The 16,449-nt window shown below is 42.1% G+C and overlaps 1 protein-coding gene across 1 annotated transcript; it reads left to right on the top strand.

Moving 5' to 3' along the window:
* The first annotated feature begins 65 nt into the window (after positions 1-65).
* On the top strand, positions 66-5,816 carry Mrpl32 (mitochondrial ribosomal protein L32). The gene is made up of 3 exons (XM_048339415.1): positions 66-230; positions 3,141-3,322; positions 5,512-5,816. The coding sequence occupies exons 1-3, from the start codon at positions 101-103 to the stop codon at positions 5,764-5,766; spliced, it is 567 nt and encodes a 188-aa protein (XP_048195372.1). The 5' UTR covers positions 66-100; the 3' UTR covers positions 5,767-5,816.
* Positions 5,817-16,449: the final 10,633 nt, after the last annotated feature.

The raw sequence follows: 16,449 nt of genomic DNA, 5'->3' as shown, positions 1-16,449 counted from the left end.
CTGGGAGTTGTAGTTCTCCAAGTCGCATTAGCGCCACTCTGGGACTGTGCGCATGCTCCGAGGAAGACAGCGCCGTGAGTTCCGTCTTCCAGCGAGGAAGATGGCGTCCGCCGTGGTCCTGTTGGAGTTATCGTTGTGGCCCTCGGGTCGCGGTCTACTCCGAAACTGTTGGAGGCTTCTGCAACGGAAACTTCAACAGAGCTGGCCAAGCACTCCCAGCTCTCCGTGGGGTAGGTGACGGAAGACCTGGGGAGAGGGTTGAGGAGGGGACCCCTGCCCACGGCTCAGAGTTCTGATGTGAGGCCTGGTGTCGGGACGTCTACCGTGACGTAAATCACCCCGGCCGCCGGGCGCCCGCATCTCACGCCTGTAATCCTGCCTACTCTGCAGGCCGAGAGCCGAGGATACCGGTTCAAGGCCTTGCTGAGGCAGCAGAGTCCTAAAGCCGGAAGCGGAGCTGTGCCTCAGGTGGTGGAGTGCCAGCCTTGAGTGGAAACCGGGCCCTTAGTTCAAACCTCACTCAGGACCACCACACACACAGAAAAAAACATAGAACAACAACATACCCCAACCTTTATTTCGCCCACGAATCCTTATGCACCTTTACTTGTGTCACAGCTAGACTTTATTTAAAATCCATCGGATCCCTACCCGTGGCCCCATTCCAATCTGTGTAAAACGGATTTGTACTAATCAGCATGGTAGGGCGGGAGCTTATAGGATCCAAAGAACTGAAAAGAGTAGTCAGTGTATCCCGTAGCTCAACGTTAGCAAATCTTGCCAACAGAGATTGGGAGACTGAGGTCCTATCCTTTGTGGGTTATATTTTACAGGAATGGCCTCTGGTTCCCAAGAGAAGACCCTTCTGAGTGCAACTTTACAGTACTAAGCCCTTTTGAATAAACTTAAGAGAGTTCCTGTGCTATCGAGTGTGTGATGACCAGAGCAAAAGTGTAAATTTTCCTGGCAGCATGACACTTTCTTAGGCAATTTTAAAGGGAACTGAGATCATCCTGGGACTGGTGGAATGCCACCAGTAGCATCCTTTTCTAGGTGTTTGGACAGTCCTCATCTACTGTTCTCATACATATACATCTAGATATTTGGACAGTCCTTATACATGTACTGTTCTGAACTTCGCAGCATAAAGAAGGGCCACTCTACAACCCTCTTGACTCCTCTTCCTGATATAGGTGGAATGCAATTTGTTCACCTCTGTAGTGTTTGAGGTCCATGCAGATCAATTCTGATTCTAGCTTTGCATTCAGGAATGGACTTTCATTAGAAGTACATCGGGTTTCAAACTGTTATCACTTTGACACTTGCAAAGAATCCCAACAATGAAGATATATACCCAAAAATCTGAACCAAACACTGGTAAATTCATTTTCACCTTGTGTTTCTTGGTATAATCTTTGTCACAATCTTGTTAAATTTCTCCACTTTGCATTTAAAAAACGAAGCTCAGAGTGGTCGATTTAGGTCTGTTGAATAGGAATACCAGTTAAGTGTAGTGAGCTTTATGTATGTATATGAATTCTTAGAATTTAAAGAAGTTTACAAGTCTGAAAAATAGCAAAGAATAAAGGAACCTCTGATTTTATAAGCAATTTTGGAAAGAAAAAAGCAAGATGTTGAGTTGTGTGTAATGCTATAATCCCTGCACTGAGACCAAGGCAGTGAGATGGCAAATTTGAGGCTAGCCTGAACTTACAGTGAGGCCTAATTTCAGTCCCTTTATCCCTCTCAGGAAAAAAATGAAGCATTGGTGGTGAATGAATAATCATATATAAGTGGTGAGCTAACATCTTTCTTAGAGAATAGAAAGGATTAAAAATCAAATGTTGAAGAGTTTAATGAACTAGGAGACCTACAAAGTTATATAATAAAGAATCCTACTGGGTTTGAATGTTATAATACACCCTCTACCACCATACTAACCTTTGAACTCTGGGCTGTATATTCTGTCAGCTTGCCTGCTTGGCTGGTGCTCTACCACTTGAGCCATACCTCCAGCCTAGCTTTTTGCTAGGTTGTTTTAGTGACAGAGTTTCACAGACTTTTCTGCTTAGTCTGATTTCAAGCCTCAGCCAGCGAGTCTCCACCTTCTGAGATTACTCTGTAGGCATGTACCACCAGAGCTCAGCTTATAGTAATATTTAAAAGGGTTAGTACAGCCAGGTGCCAGTGGCTCACACCTGTAATTCTAGCTACTCAGGAGGATGAAATCTAAGAATCACAGTTTGAAGCCAGCATGGGCAGGAAAGTTCATGAACCTCTCATCTCCAATAAACTAATCAAAAAAGGCCGGAAGTAGTGCTATGGTCCAAGTGGTAGAGCACGAGCCTTGAACAGAAGCTTAGGGACAGTGCCCAGGCCCTGAGTTCAAGCCCAGGACTGGCAAAAAGGAAAAAAAGGTCAGTACAGAGTTATGTCAGTACAGGTAAGAGTGAATTTAGTGAATTCATTGTCTGCCATATGGAATGTGAACAATTGAGTGATTTGGGGTTTTTTGTGTTTTAAGTTTGGCACTTGTTGAACATTTTAAATTCATGTTTAACAATAACTCAAGTTGTATGAGGAGAGAAAAATCTATAGAACTTCATGTAAGTAGGTTCTACTAAGAAATTTTGTGTTTAAAATTTTCTTTGGTGGCTTGGATCTGGTAGTTCACTATTGTAATCAGGAGGCTTAAAGCTGAGGATTTTGAACCTAGCTCAGGCATACAAATTTACAACTCTTATCTCCAAGTAACCAGCAAAAAGCCAGAACTGGAGGTGTGGCTCAACTGTTAAAAAAGCATTAGCTATGAGTGAAAAAGCTGAGGGCAAGTGTGAGGCCCTGAATTCAAGCCCCAGTATCAGCACAAAGTATGAATGACAAAAATGGGTGAATAAACAAATACATATTTGCCTTTTGGAACTGAAGGATAGCTCAAGTGGTAGAGCACCTGCCCAGCAAGCACAAGGAATAAGTAAATATCCTTTTCTATGAGCTTTAGTACTTAAAAGCTAAGGTTCCCTGTTGACTGTATTTGTGTGTGTATGCTTATTGCCATCACAGTTGATTATTTAGGAGAGATGTTTATAGTCATTTTGGATCTAGAATTGAATTATGTGTCTTCCTGTTTTATCTTATAGGACCAGCATTAGCAGTCCAGGGGCCAGGCATATTTACGGAACTAGCGAATGACCCGAGTGCAAGCAAGGAGAGTCCCAGCCTTTTGGATAGTGTCCTATGGATGGCAGCTCCCAAAAGCAGGCGCAGCATTGAAGTTAACCGATGTAGGAGAAGAAATCCTCAAAAGCTTATTAAAATTAAGGTAATCTCATTTTTGTGAGTGTATGCTTCTTCACATCCACTATGAGTTACCCTCATGGTATATGTATATAGTCCTTTGATAAATAAAATCTTGTGTGCTTACTAAAACATACTCAAGAAAGAAATTTGGTGATTGGATTGAGGACTTGAAAAGCCCACATGACTAAATTTGAGCAGTATCAGTCCTAAACTATTGACTTGAACTACAAATGAGTAAACAGGGCTAGGATGTATGTAGCTTAGTGGCAAAGTACTTGCCTAGCAAGTGCAACTCTCTGGGTTCGAATCCCAGTGCCTCCCCCCCCCCCAAATAAATAAATGAAGGAGGGAGGGAGATTAAAAAATAGCCGGGCACTGGTGGCTACTAGGATTACTGCCTGTAATCCTAGCTACTCAGGAGGCCAAGATCTAAGGATCAAAGTCCGAAGTTAGCCCAGGCAGAAAGGCCCCCTAAGACTCTGATCTCCAGTTAACCACTCAAAAGCTGGAAGTGGCACAGGGCTCAATGTGTTAGCTCACTAACCTTGAGCAAAAGAGCTCAGGGACAGTGCCCAGGTCCTAAATTCAAGCCCCACAACTATCAACAAAAACAACAACAACAAAAAAAACGAGTAAACATATAAACTATGACAAGTACTAAAATTAAAGAGTCCACACAACTTTGGATATTTGAACTGTATCACTCCTGAACTGTGCAGTTGAGCCACAAGTGAATAAACATGAACTGTGACAAGTCCTAAAATCAATGTCAGAAACGGCAGGGATGTTGGAGCTTGGATTGTACTATCATATATTTTATTTACCTTTTACCATCTCTAAAACAATATAGTGGGGAAAAATTCCCGAGAAAGGCATTTAAAAAAGCTAACATGTATAATGTCCTGTGTCACACAGTGCTTTCTGTTACTATCTGCTTCTGGTCTCACAGCAACCCTCTAAAGGCAATACTATTTCTTCATCTTTAACATAAATTGAGATAAAAAGAATTAATTGCTCAGCTGGGTGCCAGTGGCTCATGCCTGTAACCCTCGCTAGTCAGTAGGCTGAGATCTGAGGAATCCCATTCAAAGCCTGCCTGGGAAGGAAAACCTGTGAAGCTCTTACCTCCAATTAACCAGCAAAAAGCCAGTCATGGATCTGAGGCTCATATGGCAGAATACCAGCCTTGAGTGAAAAAGCAAAGGGACAGCACCCAGGTGTTGGGTTAAGTCCAAGGACATACTCTCTGACACACACCCCTAATAATAATTTGCCTGAGAGCATAACATAAGAGACCTTGCATAGGCCCTTGGTTCAATCCCCAATACTCAAAAGAAAAAGAAAAGAATTTTCCCTTAGTCACACAGTTCTGAAGTGGTTAGGGTTAGGATTTGAGCTCTGGCATCTGATTTAGGACCCACATTCTTCTTTGGAAGCTTGTCACTGTACATTGTCACCTTCAGATAGCAAAGGATTACAGTGTCTGTTATCTGCACTGTTTATTTCTTAAACACTTACAGTCTCAGTTGCTGTTTGCTCTCTGGCATTCCATAGCAGCATCCTTGGGTAGATGAAATGCTAGACCTCCTGCATTCACCATTGCCTAAGCAAAATCCAAGCTGAAATCTATTACTGAGGTAAGAATAGGGTGAAATTAATTTGGTACTGAAAAATGCCCTTTTGACTTGTTAAAACTTGGCCTGGAGGACTTGTGGTTTTAGGGATCAGAGCCAGCACCAATCTAGTACACAACTTTTCTGACCACTTTTATTTTCTGTTTTGAATGATTACCAACTACGTGTAATACATTGTTTGGGATACTTTGATCATGAAGTAAAGACATTGTGGGTGTCTTTTCATACCTTCCTTGGACATTCACTGACTCATGTTGAAGCACTTTTGCTTCAAAATTGCACATGTTATGCAAGGTGTGGTGATGCACACCTACAGTCCCAGCAGGATCTCAAGTTCAAAGTCACTCTACATAGTGAGATTTCATCGCAAAATAAAAAAAGCAGCAAAGTTGGTAAACCTGAGTTTTACCACCATGAAAAAAAAATTCAAGCTTGTTTTCAGTGCTCCTGTTAAAGTGCTGTTGAACTTGATGCATAAGACCTCTCAGAGATCTGAGATGTAATCCTGCCTCATTGATGATGATTTGTTCTTTGAATTGCCTCCAGTTAGTACATGTTGTTGTTTGTTGTCTTAAAGAACAATATAGATATTTGTCCTGAATGTGGCCACCTGAAACAGAAGCATGTTCTCTGTGGCTACTGCTACAAGAAAGTGTGCACAGAGACTACAGAAATCCGACGGCAGATATGGAAACAGGAAGGAGGCCCCTTTAAGGCTCCTACCGTGGAGACTGTGGTGCTGTACGCGGGAGAGACACCATCTGAACAGGACCGAGAAAAGAGGATCGTGGAACGAGACAGAAAGCGGCCTTCCTGGTTCACCCAGAACTGATATCAAAGATGTTACCATAATTCACAGTAAAACATCACTCCTGAAACAGACTTTGTGTCCATGTTGTTTGTGGTGCCTGTTTTGGTTTTTTTTTTTTTGGCCAGTCCTGGGCCTTGGACTCAGGGCCTGAGCACTGTCCCTGGCTTCTTCTGCCACTTGAGCCACAGCGCCGCTTCTGGCCGTTTTCTGTATATGTGGTGCTGGGGAATCGAACCTAGGGCCTTGTCTATCCGAGGCAGGCACTCTTGCCACTAGGCTATATCCCCAGCCCCTGTTGTGCCTGTTTTTAAATCATCAGGATAGTTTAAAACATACTTCATGAGCATTCTTATGTGATGTAATTTGAAAATTGTATCACTGGTAAATCTGAAAACAAAATCCTTGAAAATTTATAGCAAGGCTTAGGTCTATTGGCTCATGTCTGTAATCCCAGCATTCAAGAGATTGAGATTGCAAGATAATGGATTTGAGTCCAGCCTTGGTTGTAGCAAAACTCTGTCTCAAAATGAAAATATCCTAGTAAGAGTTACACATTTGGATGTATCTCAATCTCCAGAACCACAGAAAAGAAGAAAAAAAGAATTACATATTTTGACTCTGGCTTCGTTTGTTTGCCAGTGGCTTTTCTTAGACAACATTACTTAACAGACGCCAGGCACTGAGAACTTAGCTACACAGGAAACTTCGATTTGTTATCAGAGGTGTGACTCAAGTGGTAGAGGGCCAGCTGTACAACAAGCTAAGTCACTTGTTGAGTTTGCTGTTCTTTCCTGGTTTGTACATCAAAGGGGATCTGCATTGGTAGTGCCTAAGGCAGGCAGAGCTGGCACTCAGTCTTCACTGGGCAGCTTTTTAACTAAGAACACACCTTGCAAAGCCCAGGGTCCCCTGCTGCCCCCATTGACCTCATGCTCACTCACTCTACATTCTTAAAGTTTCTAGTGAGAGTATGAGATGAGGGAAGACTAGAAGACCAACATGTTTATGTCTTAAGAATCTTGGTATACAGCTCGGAGCCAGCTTGCACAGTTCATCCAGGCATTACCCTGTAGCCTCACTAGGGGGCAGCTGGTGAACTGCACAGTGAATCTTAGCAAATGAAATAATAAACTGGGTCCAGTAGTATAAGGGACATTGTCTGCTCCCATGCGTGCTGTCAGTGTGTAGCAAAGAAATGGGGCTTACATGGAATGGAAGAGAGTTGCTGCAAGGCAGAGTGAAGGTACAGCATGCCTGAGCTATTCCTCTGCCTGAGGCCCAATGACTTCCCCCCAGATGAACTCCTTGGCCCTCTTCCCACCCTGTGTCCTTGGGCCCATATGTTCCTTCCCAAGAACGTTTTCAGGATAAAAATTTCAGGATGCTACTCATTGTGTGGGCTTGCGTCTCCCCGAGACATACATTTTGGTGGCTACAAAGGAATAATTGATTTTCTCATTGATGTTATTCTAATCCAGTTGTTCCAAACAGGAGTAGTTCCTTTGCACCCTCTGGGAGCATTAGGCAAGATGTAGTCACACTGACTTCTGGGGAGGTGGGAAGCTGCTGGATTATCTTGAGTAGAAGTCTGAGTCAATGCTCACTGTTTCTGCCAGATGCAGTGAGACAAATTGGATTTTGAATAAAGAATGCTTTGAAAATACTGTGAAAAATCTCATTGTGCTCTCCTGTTTTGTTCTCCCCATACTTTGAACAAACTCAGTGATTATTCCCATTCCTGTGCAGCCAGGTCTAATGTTCCTGTTGATCCTGTAATTCAAGCTTTAACACATCATAGTTGAATCACTTTTCTAAATCTTTCCCCTTAAATTTGCCTCTGCTGATCTTGGCCCATAACACACTTCTTCACAAATGCACAATCCAAGGAAAGCACACCAGAGGTTGAGCTCTTTTCCCCACCAGCCCAAAGTAGGCCCTACCCAAACTTATCTATCTTGATGAAGGTATAGTTGCTACAGAAAAAGACCAGTCCTTGTTTCTCTCTCCTCATGACCCATACAATTCGTGAACAACTACTATGGCTTCTAGCCCATAACATGCCTAACTCCAAAGAGGCATTTGGTGAGATGGCGGAGAACACAGAGCAGAACAGGAATGGATCTAGAGTCATGATACTGATCTCTGACAGTTATCTAGACAACATGTACAGATTGGGATGGTAGTACCCAAAGCTAGAGGAAACTGAAATGTTTCAGAAGCAGACTGTATATACTTGGTAGAGGAGATATAAGAGGGGGAAAGCATAGGGATGATTCCTAGGCCTGACACTTGAACAATGAAGGAATGTGAGGAAGCCATTGTGAGGTGAGGGACAGTTCGAGGGAAACTGAAGATTCCCATTGTAGACATTATTTGAAATAGTTGGTCATCCAAACTGAGATGTTGAGAGGAATTAATGTGAGACTGTCTAAATTTGGGAACAGCAGATGGAGAGTATTTAAAGGCATGGGAACGAAGAAGATTATCCAGGGCAAGTGTTCAAGAGAACCCTGTGTGGATCTGTGGGCAGGGGAGCCCCCTCCTCGCAAGAACAGTAGTGTCTCACACTTCACTTAAGACAGGAGAGTGATACAGGAGGGAGTCATCCACTCTGTCAGTTTCTGTAGGATGTAGGAGAGAAAAGCACCCCATGGTAGGGGTAAATGGAATGCATTTGTGACATCACGAAAGCAATTTCCATTTCAGGGCTGGTGGCAGGAGCCAGATTGGAGTAGGCTGACCATGAGATGTTTGCTGAGCTGATGGACACAGCATTCCTCGGTAAGAATTTCCAAGAGTTTTCCCCTCTGCCTGGGAGCAGAAACATGAAGCAAAAGGTAGAGGGAGGATGGCTGTGAGAGTAAAGAGTATGTGCATAAATAGATCAACATGCATTCATGCATATGGGAATGATCCAGGAAAAGAGGATGGCATAGTACATACAGCAGGGAGGGACAAAGACAGACATGGGAAGACAACTAGTCCTTTAGTTACCCTGAAATACAGGTCCTGTGGGTGAGAGAGTAAAGAATTCCTTCCTCTTCCCTTATTGGCCAACCATTAGAACACAGGGTTGGTACTGTAGTTACCAGTGATGGACTAAAATTGATCTTGCCATACCATTATGAATACACTGGATTGTATATATTTAAAATATGTTTTAGTCATTTTGGTTTCCTGCATCGTGTGTGTGTTGTGTGTGTGTGTGTGTGTGTGTGTGTGTGTGTGTGTGTGCATGTGCGTATGCATCATGCATGCACACTGGTCTTAGGGCTTAACTCAAGGCCCGAGTGTTATCCCTAAGTTTTTTCCTTAAGGCCACTCTATCACTTGAGCCAAAGGTTCACTTTCCTGTTTTTTTGGTGCTTCAGTGGAGATAAGAGTTTCTTTAACTTTCCCCCAAGCTGTATTTGAACCACAATCCTCAGACCTCAGCCTCCAAGTAGCTAAGGATTACAGGTGTACGCCACTGGCACTCATCTCTTGTATCCTTTTCTTATCCAAGATTTCATTATGAAAAAATTTTTAATATAGGAGTTTGAAAGAATCTACCATGAATATTTTAGTCTGTTAGTTTCATTACGTATCCACCAATCTATCCATGCACCCTTCCTTATTCTTTTCCCAAGCTCGGCTCAAGCATCAGTGTGCTTTCCTTGAGATATATCAGCACAAATGTCATTAACTAGACTGTACCTAGCTGAAGTTTCAGTTATTTTATCATTTGTCATTGGGAACTTCCTTGCTTTCTAGCTCAGGCTCTTTTCTTTCTTGCCCCAGTCCTGGAACTGGCCATGTTCCCAAGAAATTAAGATTCTATTTAGAGTCTATATCAGTTAGTTACTGCACTTGAACTACTTACCTTGCCCTTAGCTTAATATCTCACAAAACCAGCCTTGAGCCATGCCTGTAATCCTAGCTGTTTGGGAAGCTGAGATCTAAGGATTGTGGTTCAAAGCCAGCTCAGGCTGTATAGTTTGGCTCTCACCATCTGCTCTGCTGGGTCTGTGTAATTGAGGGTAGCACACAGGCTTGATGGCTTGAGATGACCTCCAATATTTGCCCTGTCCATTCACATACAGGGCCTTATTCTCTGAAGGGCTCCACACTAGATAGAGTACTCTGTTGCCATCACTTCTGAACTTATTTATTTATTTATTTTTGGTGGTACTAGGATCTGAACTCGGACATACTTGTTAGGTAGGTCACTTCAGCAGCAACTTCTTGCATCAGTTATTTTCAAGATATAATCTCACTTTTTGACCAGGCTAACCTGTACTGTAATCCTCCTGTTTGTGTTTCCCTTTGCTGGGATGAAAGGCTCCTGCCACTGCACCCAACCATTGTGCTTCCTCTCTGTACTTGGGATGATGATAGGTACATATCATTGCATCGAGCTACTGTGTTTCCTCTGTGCAGGGGATGATAGGTGCATATCGCTGCATCCAGCCATCGACAGAGAAGGATTTCCTTGAGCCCCACCCCCATGTCACTCCCTCTCCTCTCCCACTGCCAAGCTAACTTTGAACAGCAATTTCCAGATCTCTACTTCCAGCATTACAGGATTGAGTCAGAATTTCTCCTACCTGATTGTCCAGGACTGCAACTCTACAGAATTTAGATGTGCCAGTTTCTCTACTGTATACTCAGTCCCCTCCCCCTCTGGGGGAACAAGTCACTAAGTACACTAAGTACACCATAGATTCAGGAGAGTTAGGATCCATCTCTTTGAAGGGGACGTATCTACATAAATTATTTTCCCAGTATTATTATTCCCATTCACTCATTTATTTGTCAGGAGAGACTTCTGGATCTTTACATATTGGACTGGGAGCCAAGAATAAGTTACATAGTTTCTTCTCCAGTTTTCTTTTCATCTTTGGCCATTGGAAGCTGGTTCTGGTTCTCTATTAAAAAAAATCCTCTTGGACTTTTTTAGTGTGTCCCTTTTAGTATGCTTGAGTGTCACTATTAAACATTTATACATTGGTTCTTTTTTGTTTCTCTGCAGTGCTAGCTATCAAACTTTGCATGTACTCATTTATTTATTTATTCATAAAACTATTATCTTCAACCAAGAAGATAATATGTGCTGAGTTTAGACACTGCAGTGAAGAACAAAGCACACCCAGTCTCCATTCTCACAGAGCTTCCCACCTATGGAAGAACTCAAGATGCACATATAGAATTGTGTATTATTAAATTGGTAGTTGGTGCTAGGAAAGGAAAGGAAGTAGGCACAAAAGGAGAAAATGATGGAGATTGTACTTTAGAAAAACAGCTTCTCTGAGGACAAGGGGTACATACTTGAGACTTGAAGGATAGTGACAGGTAAGTCACAGGTAGAAAAAGATGTGTCCAGGACTGAGAATATGGCATAGTGGCAAGAGTGTTTGACTCGTATACATGAAGCCCTAGGTTTGATTCCCCATTACCACATATATAGAAAACAGCCAGAAGTGGCACTGTGGCTCAAGTGGCAGAGTGCTAGCCTTGAGCAAAGAAAAGCCAGGGACAGTGCTCAGGCGCTGAGTCCAAGGCCCAGGGCTGGCAAAAAACAAAACAAAACAACAACAACAAAAAACACCCAAAAAAGAAAAAGATGTGTCCAGCAGAGCAAGGACGGGTTTCCCAAAGTAATACGTAGCATAGAGAGTTAAAGACTTTCAAACTGAATTGCTCCAATGTTAGCTTTATTCTAAATGGCATCAATCATCTTTTTCTAAGCAATAATATAGCTTGGTAATGTGGATTGACCAGAATAATTAATGCTAGTTACTGTATAATTGACATCCTTTCTGTAGCCAATGACAATACAAGTTTACTCTTATATACAAGGTCCCTTGACTTTAGTCTACCAGCTTATCAGAATGACTTTTCTGGGATTCTGGGCCTTTCTACCACATGATTCCAGATATTAGCACATTCATTTCCATCCGACATGGAGAGAGGAGAGAGAACAGCCTGACAGAATCTCATAGGAAACTTCAGGGTCCCAGTCACAGCATTCACCATGACCACAGGAGTTTGGGGAATGTAGTTTTCCTATTCTAGAAGAAAGAAATTGATAATTCAAGAGAAAGCCTTGCCTCCACTGTATGCTTCATAGTATAACCATTTGCAGAAAGTCTAATGAAACACTGCTATAAAAAGATGTTTGAAATAACTGAAGACTTACTTGTATTTACTTCAATGTGCATTACTCTTTTGTTTAGGGCTAGGAGACAACTCCTTTGTTTTGTTTCATTTATTTTTTAACTCTGAACATCTCCCTTGCAACTTCCCTTGTGTTTGGAAGGCCTCCAAGCCCCTCATCATTTTTCACAAGCTAGGCTTCCCACAGGGCTGTCCACACTTCCCTCAAGGTCGAGTCTCTAACAGGAACACAACGTTAGATATTGCTTTTAGAGGGCATAGTGAATCATCTCCTTTAGCAAATATAGAATGTCCTGTGACCTCGGCAAATGATCCTCCCCTCTGTGCAGCTGAGCCAGAAGCAGGAAGCCTTGAGAAAGTAAGCAATTTATTGAAAGGAACTATACAATTTTATTCCAGATCTAGTGGTGAGACCTGCTAATTAGGCCCCCAAAGTAGGAGTTTTATGTATTTATCCATCTATTATTTTGAGGGGGTGGGGATTGAACCCAGGCCCTTATGCATCTCAGCAAATGCTCTATCACCAAGTTACAGCCCAAGCTGAGTAGTGACTTCAGAGTTGGGAGACATTATTTGACATCTGATTCCTCCATCTTTAAGTGGTATTTGGCAAGTGATGGATGCTAACATTTTACTAAGCACCTAGGGTGAACCAAGTACCTAAGGACAGAGGTTGTAAAAGTAAATTATGAGCATTCAAGGGATTTATTACAGTACAATATGGGAAATGTTCTTCAGTTCCTTCCTTGTGTCTGGATTTGCCAATAGTCCAAAGGACTCTTGTCCCCCTCACCTGGAGTTCACTGTCAAGTTCAGCCTAGATGACCCAGCTCTTGCCTTCCCCAGTCAACTTGAAGCCCTATAGAAGCCTGTTTCTTTCCTTCGCTGATTTACATGTCAAGGTTTCACATGAGTGACTTTAGGGATGTTGGTTAGACGTGGGTTTCATAAAGTAGCACAGAAAAGGGGTCAGCAATACAAAGCCAGAAATATGACACCCGGAAAGATTTCCAATTGGTACCACTTAGAAGCAAAAGGACCCCTTGATGTTGGAAAGCATTGCACTGACTTGACACTGGAAATCATTCCTTTGCTTTAGCATGATTGCAGGACCAGAAAGGAACAAAGAAAATGGTTGGCTGATTTGCTTTTGAGTGTGGAAGGCTGGGTCAGTTGCAGAAGGTCAAAGTTACTAAGATGCTAAGTATCTTCCAAAGATGAAAGCAGTGGAGTTTTAATGAATTTGAGGAATGGGTGGTCATGAGAGAATAGCTTCTGAGATTTGAAGGTTGCAACCATTGTGCCATGCTGGCTACAATCTAGGGTGAGGACACACATCCCTCTTCTATGTTAGAGAGGGCCAGCTCAGGGTAAGAGACAAGTTCAGAAGAATCTCAGCATGGGGCAGTTTGGCAATATTGCCAAGTGCCATGTGTTGGCAATCCCAAGCATAGAGTGTGATTACAAGACAGAGTGTGTGGCTAATGAGAACAGATGATTAAGAAGACAAAGGATTCAGAGAATGATTTCCACTGGCCTAGGATGTCTGTGAGCCTCAAAATACATGCATTGCATTTCAGTGAGAGGACTGGCATTAGAGGAGGAGACTGTCATCAGGGCATGAGGGAGAGTGGAGAGGAGTTAGCAGCATGGAGAGAAGGTTATCTATATGACTGGGTGTGTGAAGGAAGAGAAGGGAGAACACAGAACGAGGATAGCATGGTGATGCCCATGCTGGGATACCCGGGGAATGGTCTTCGAAGGGGAGGAGGAGGAAGAGAGATTTCAAAAGACGATAGTGCAGAAGGTGAAAATCAGGAAGAATTAATGGGTGAATTGCAATGAGGTCAAAGTTAGACCGGAAGAGGCTTGTATTGTGGCCACTGGTAACCAAAGATGAGAGGGATGTGGAGCAGATGCAGGTAGAAGATAGTACCTTTTTTTCAGAGTGTGGTGAGGATTTGTTTTCTAGCATTGGAGATGGTCTGTGATAGCCAGGAGTCTCTCCTCTCCTGCTTGTGTATGCCTAGTATTAGGCTTAGGATAGAGTTGATTTTGCTCTAGGTTTTGGTTCATCCATTCAGCTTACTTCAGTCACCATCTCCTTAATAACTAGACTGGAGACAACTGAATGCCAACCAAATTCCTGGGTGCTCTAAGACACAAAGATGTCTGTTTCTAGGGACCAAAGCATATCGGGCAAGCACAAGGGAAGGTGTTCTGATGAGAGAGGGCTGTGGATAAATGTTGTATGGATAGTTTTTGTGAGTGGGAAGTCCCTACCAAAGGAGAACATAATAATGAGCTGGAAACTTCCCTAGCAATAGAGGTTACAACATCAGCCCTTCTGAAATGGGATATGCCCTCATCACTGGTGATAAACACAGGAAACAGTAACTAAAACCACTGGGTAGACAAGCATGCATCTCCATGGTAAAGATACTAAAAAGTTCTCTCAACTCCTCAAAAATTTCCTTTTAGTTGCTTCCCTTCCTAATCCCTGATCTTCTGACAACCTCAGATATCTTCTCATCTTTATGTTTTTGCCATTTCCAGTGTACCATGCACTGCTTTGCGCACCTAGATGTCTTTCATTCATCAGCATGCATTTTAAGATCCATCCATGTCATTGAGCATAACAGGAGTTTCTCTACTTCACTGCCAAGTAATATTTCTTTGCATGGATATATCATGTTACAGACTCAGAAAGCACACTGAGGCCACTGTTACAATCAAGGATCTCTCAGTAAGATCATTCTTTTTTTTCCTGGAAGTTGACAGAGGCCTTTTGCAGAACACAAGGATATTGCTCCATTAACCTCGCCATGGCCATCCCATGCCATCGCACTGGTGGCCCTGCAGAGACAAAACTACTCCACGTTCTCCCCCTGTTCAGTTTCCAGGATTTATATAGATCATAGAAATTGCAATTTTCCACTGTTTCTTATTAGATTCATTATGTATTTATTATTTATTCATTTTTATGTTGATTTCAAAAGCAGAATCCCTAGATACCTTTGTGCATCTTTAACAGAATATTATCAAATATAAGTGTTTAGAATATCATGTACTTTTTCCTAAGAATCTTTGGAGTTACTTTTAGTATCCTATAATGACAGAAAAGTGGTCCTTTGTGTTATAATTACTCATTAAGAAATGACAAAATTTTATTTATTGTCTAATCTCAGAGATCAAGTGAACTTTCATTGTTTTCCATTTTTATTTTGTCAATTAATTTGTAAATTTCTAAATTTTATTGTCAAGGTGATGTACAGAGGGATTACAGTTACATAAATAAGGTAGTGAGTACATTTCTTGTCAAACTTGTTTCACCCTCTATCATTTTTCTCCTACCTTCCCTCTCCCACCCCCCTAGTTGTACAGTTAATTGCCCACATATTATCTCATGAGTATTGCTGTTGCATTGGTTCATCCTCTATCCTTTGTCTCACCATTTTGATGTTCCTTTTCCCTTCCCTAATTCAGATAAATGTATATACAATACCCAGGGTACCAAAAGCAAATACAGTGACAATAGGGAATAAACTATAGGAAAGAAAAAAGAAATAATTTCACATAGTACATTAAAAATAATAACAATGAAAAATTATTTGTTTCTATACCTTGGAGTTCATTTTGCTTAGCATCATCTTATATGACCATATATACACAGCTTTTGAGCTATTTTGATCCTCTGCTAGGACTATCGTAGATATATACTACTTATTACCAGTGAGGGAAACCATGGAATCTTTGTTACTTTGGGTCTGGCTCATTTCACTTTGGACAGCAGCACCAGTTTTCAACAGGGCAAAGGAATCTGAGCTGTGGAAGTCAGCTCCGCCCAGGGGAAATTTGTGCCACCCAGGTGGTGAGAACTCCTCCCAGGGTCCACTAGCTTTTTGCTTCAGGTAAACACAGCCAGAGGCTGTGCAGAGCTGCTGCTTAGCAGGAATTAAAAAAGATAGAAACCTTGATAGGCTGTAAAAGTGGAGGGTGGCTCCAGGTGGGGCCAAAAGAGTGTCTCAGTAGCTAACCCCTCTGGGAAAAGCCACTGATTCCAGACAGACCACAACACCACCCACACTCAAGCTCCCTGGAAGAGATTCCAGGCCACAGAAAACAGCCACCTCCAATCAGTGTGACACTCGAAGCAGATCATCCTCCTACTAAACTAGTCTGGGAGGAAGGTCACAAGACCTTGCTCAAACAAACTGATTTGCAAATTTTTTATTTGTCCTATCTTGTTGTACACTTAACTAACGGGATCAGAGAAGTTGCCAATAGCTTCTTCAAACCATAGACTGAATTCCAGCAAAAATTAGTAATAACTTTCCGTTAAGTGGGATGTAATGTTGTTTCACATATTTATGGGTTTTTTTGTTTCTTTTAAAAATTTTTATTTATTTTTTTAATTAAATTTTATTGACAAGGTGATATACAGAGGGGGTGCAGTTATGTAATAAGGTAGTGAGTACATTTCTTGTCATATTTGTTATACCCTCCCTCATTTTTCTTTCCCTTCCCTAGTTCAGGTAAGCATATATA

The sequence above is a fragment of the Perognathus longimembris genome, chromosome 2, assembly GCF_023159225.1.
Source record: "Perognathus longimembris pacificus isolate PPM17 chromosome 2, ASM2315922v1, whole genome shotgun sequence".
NCBI lineage: Eukaryota > Metazoa > Chordata > Mammalia > Rodentia > Heteromyidae > Perognathus > Perognathus longimembris.
Note: the sequence above shows the minus strand (reverse complement) of the source record. Positions and strands in the feature narration are given on the sequence as shown.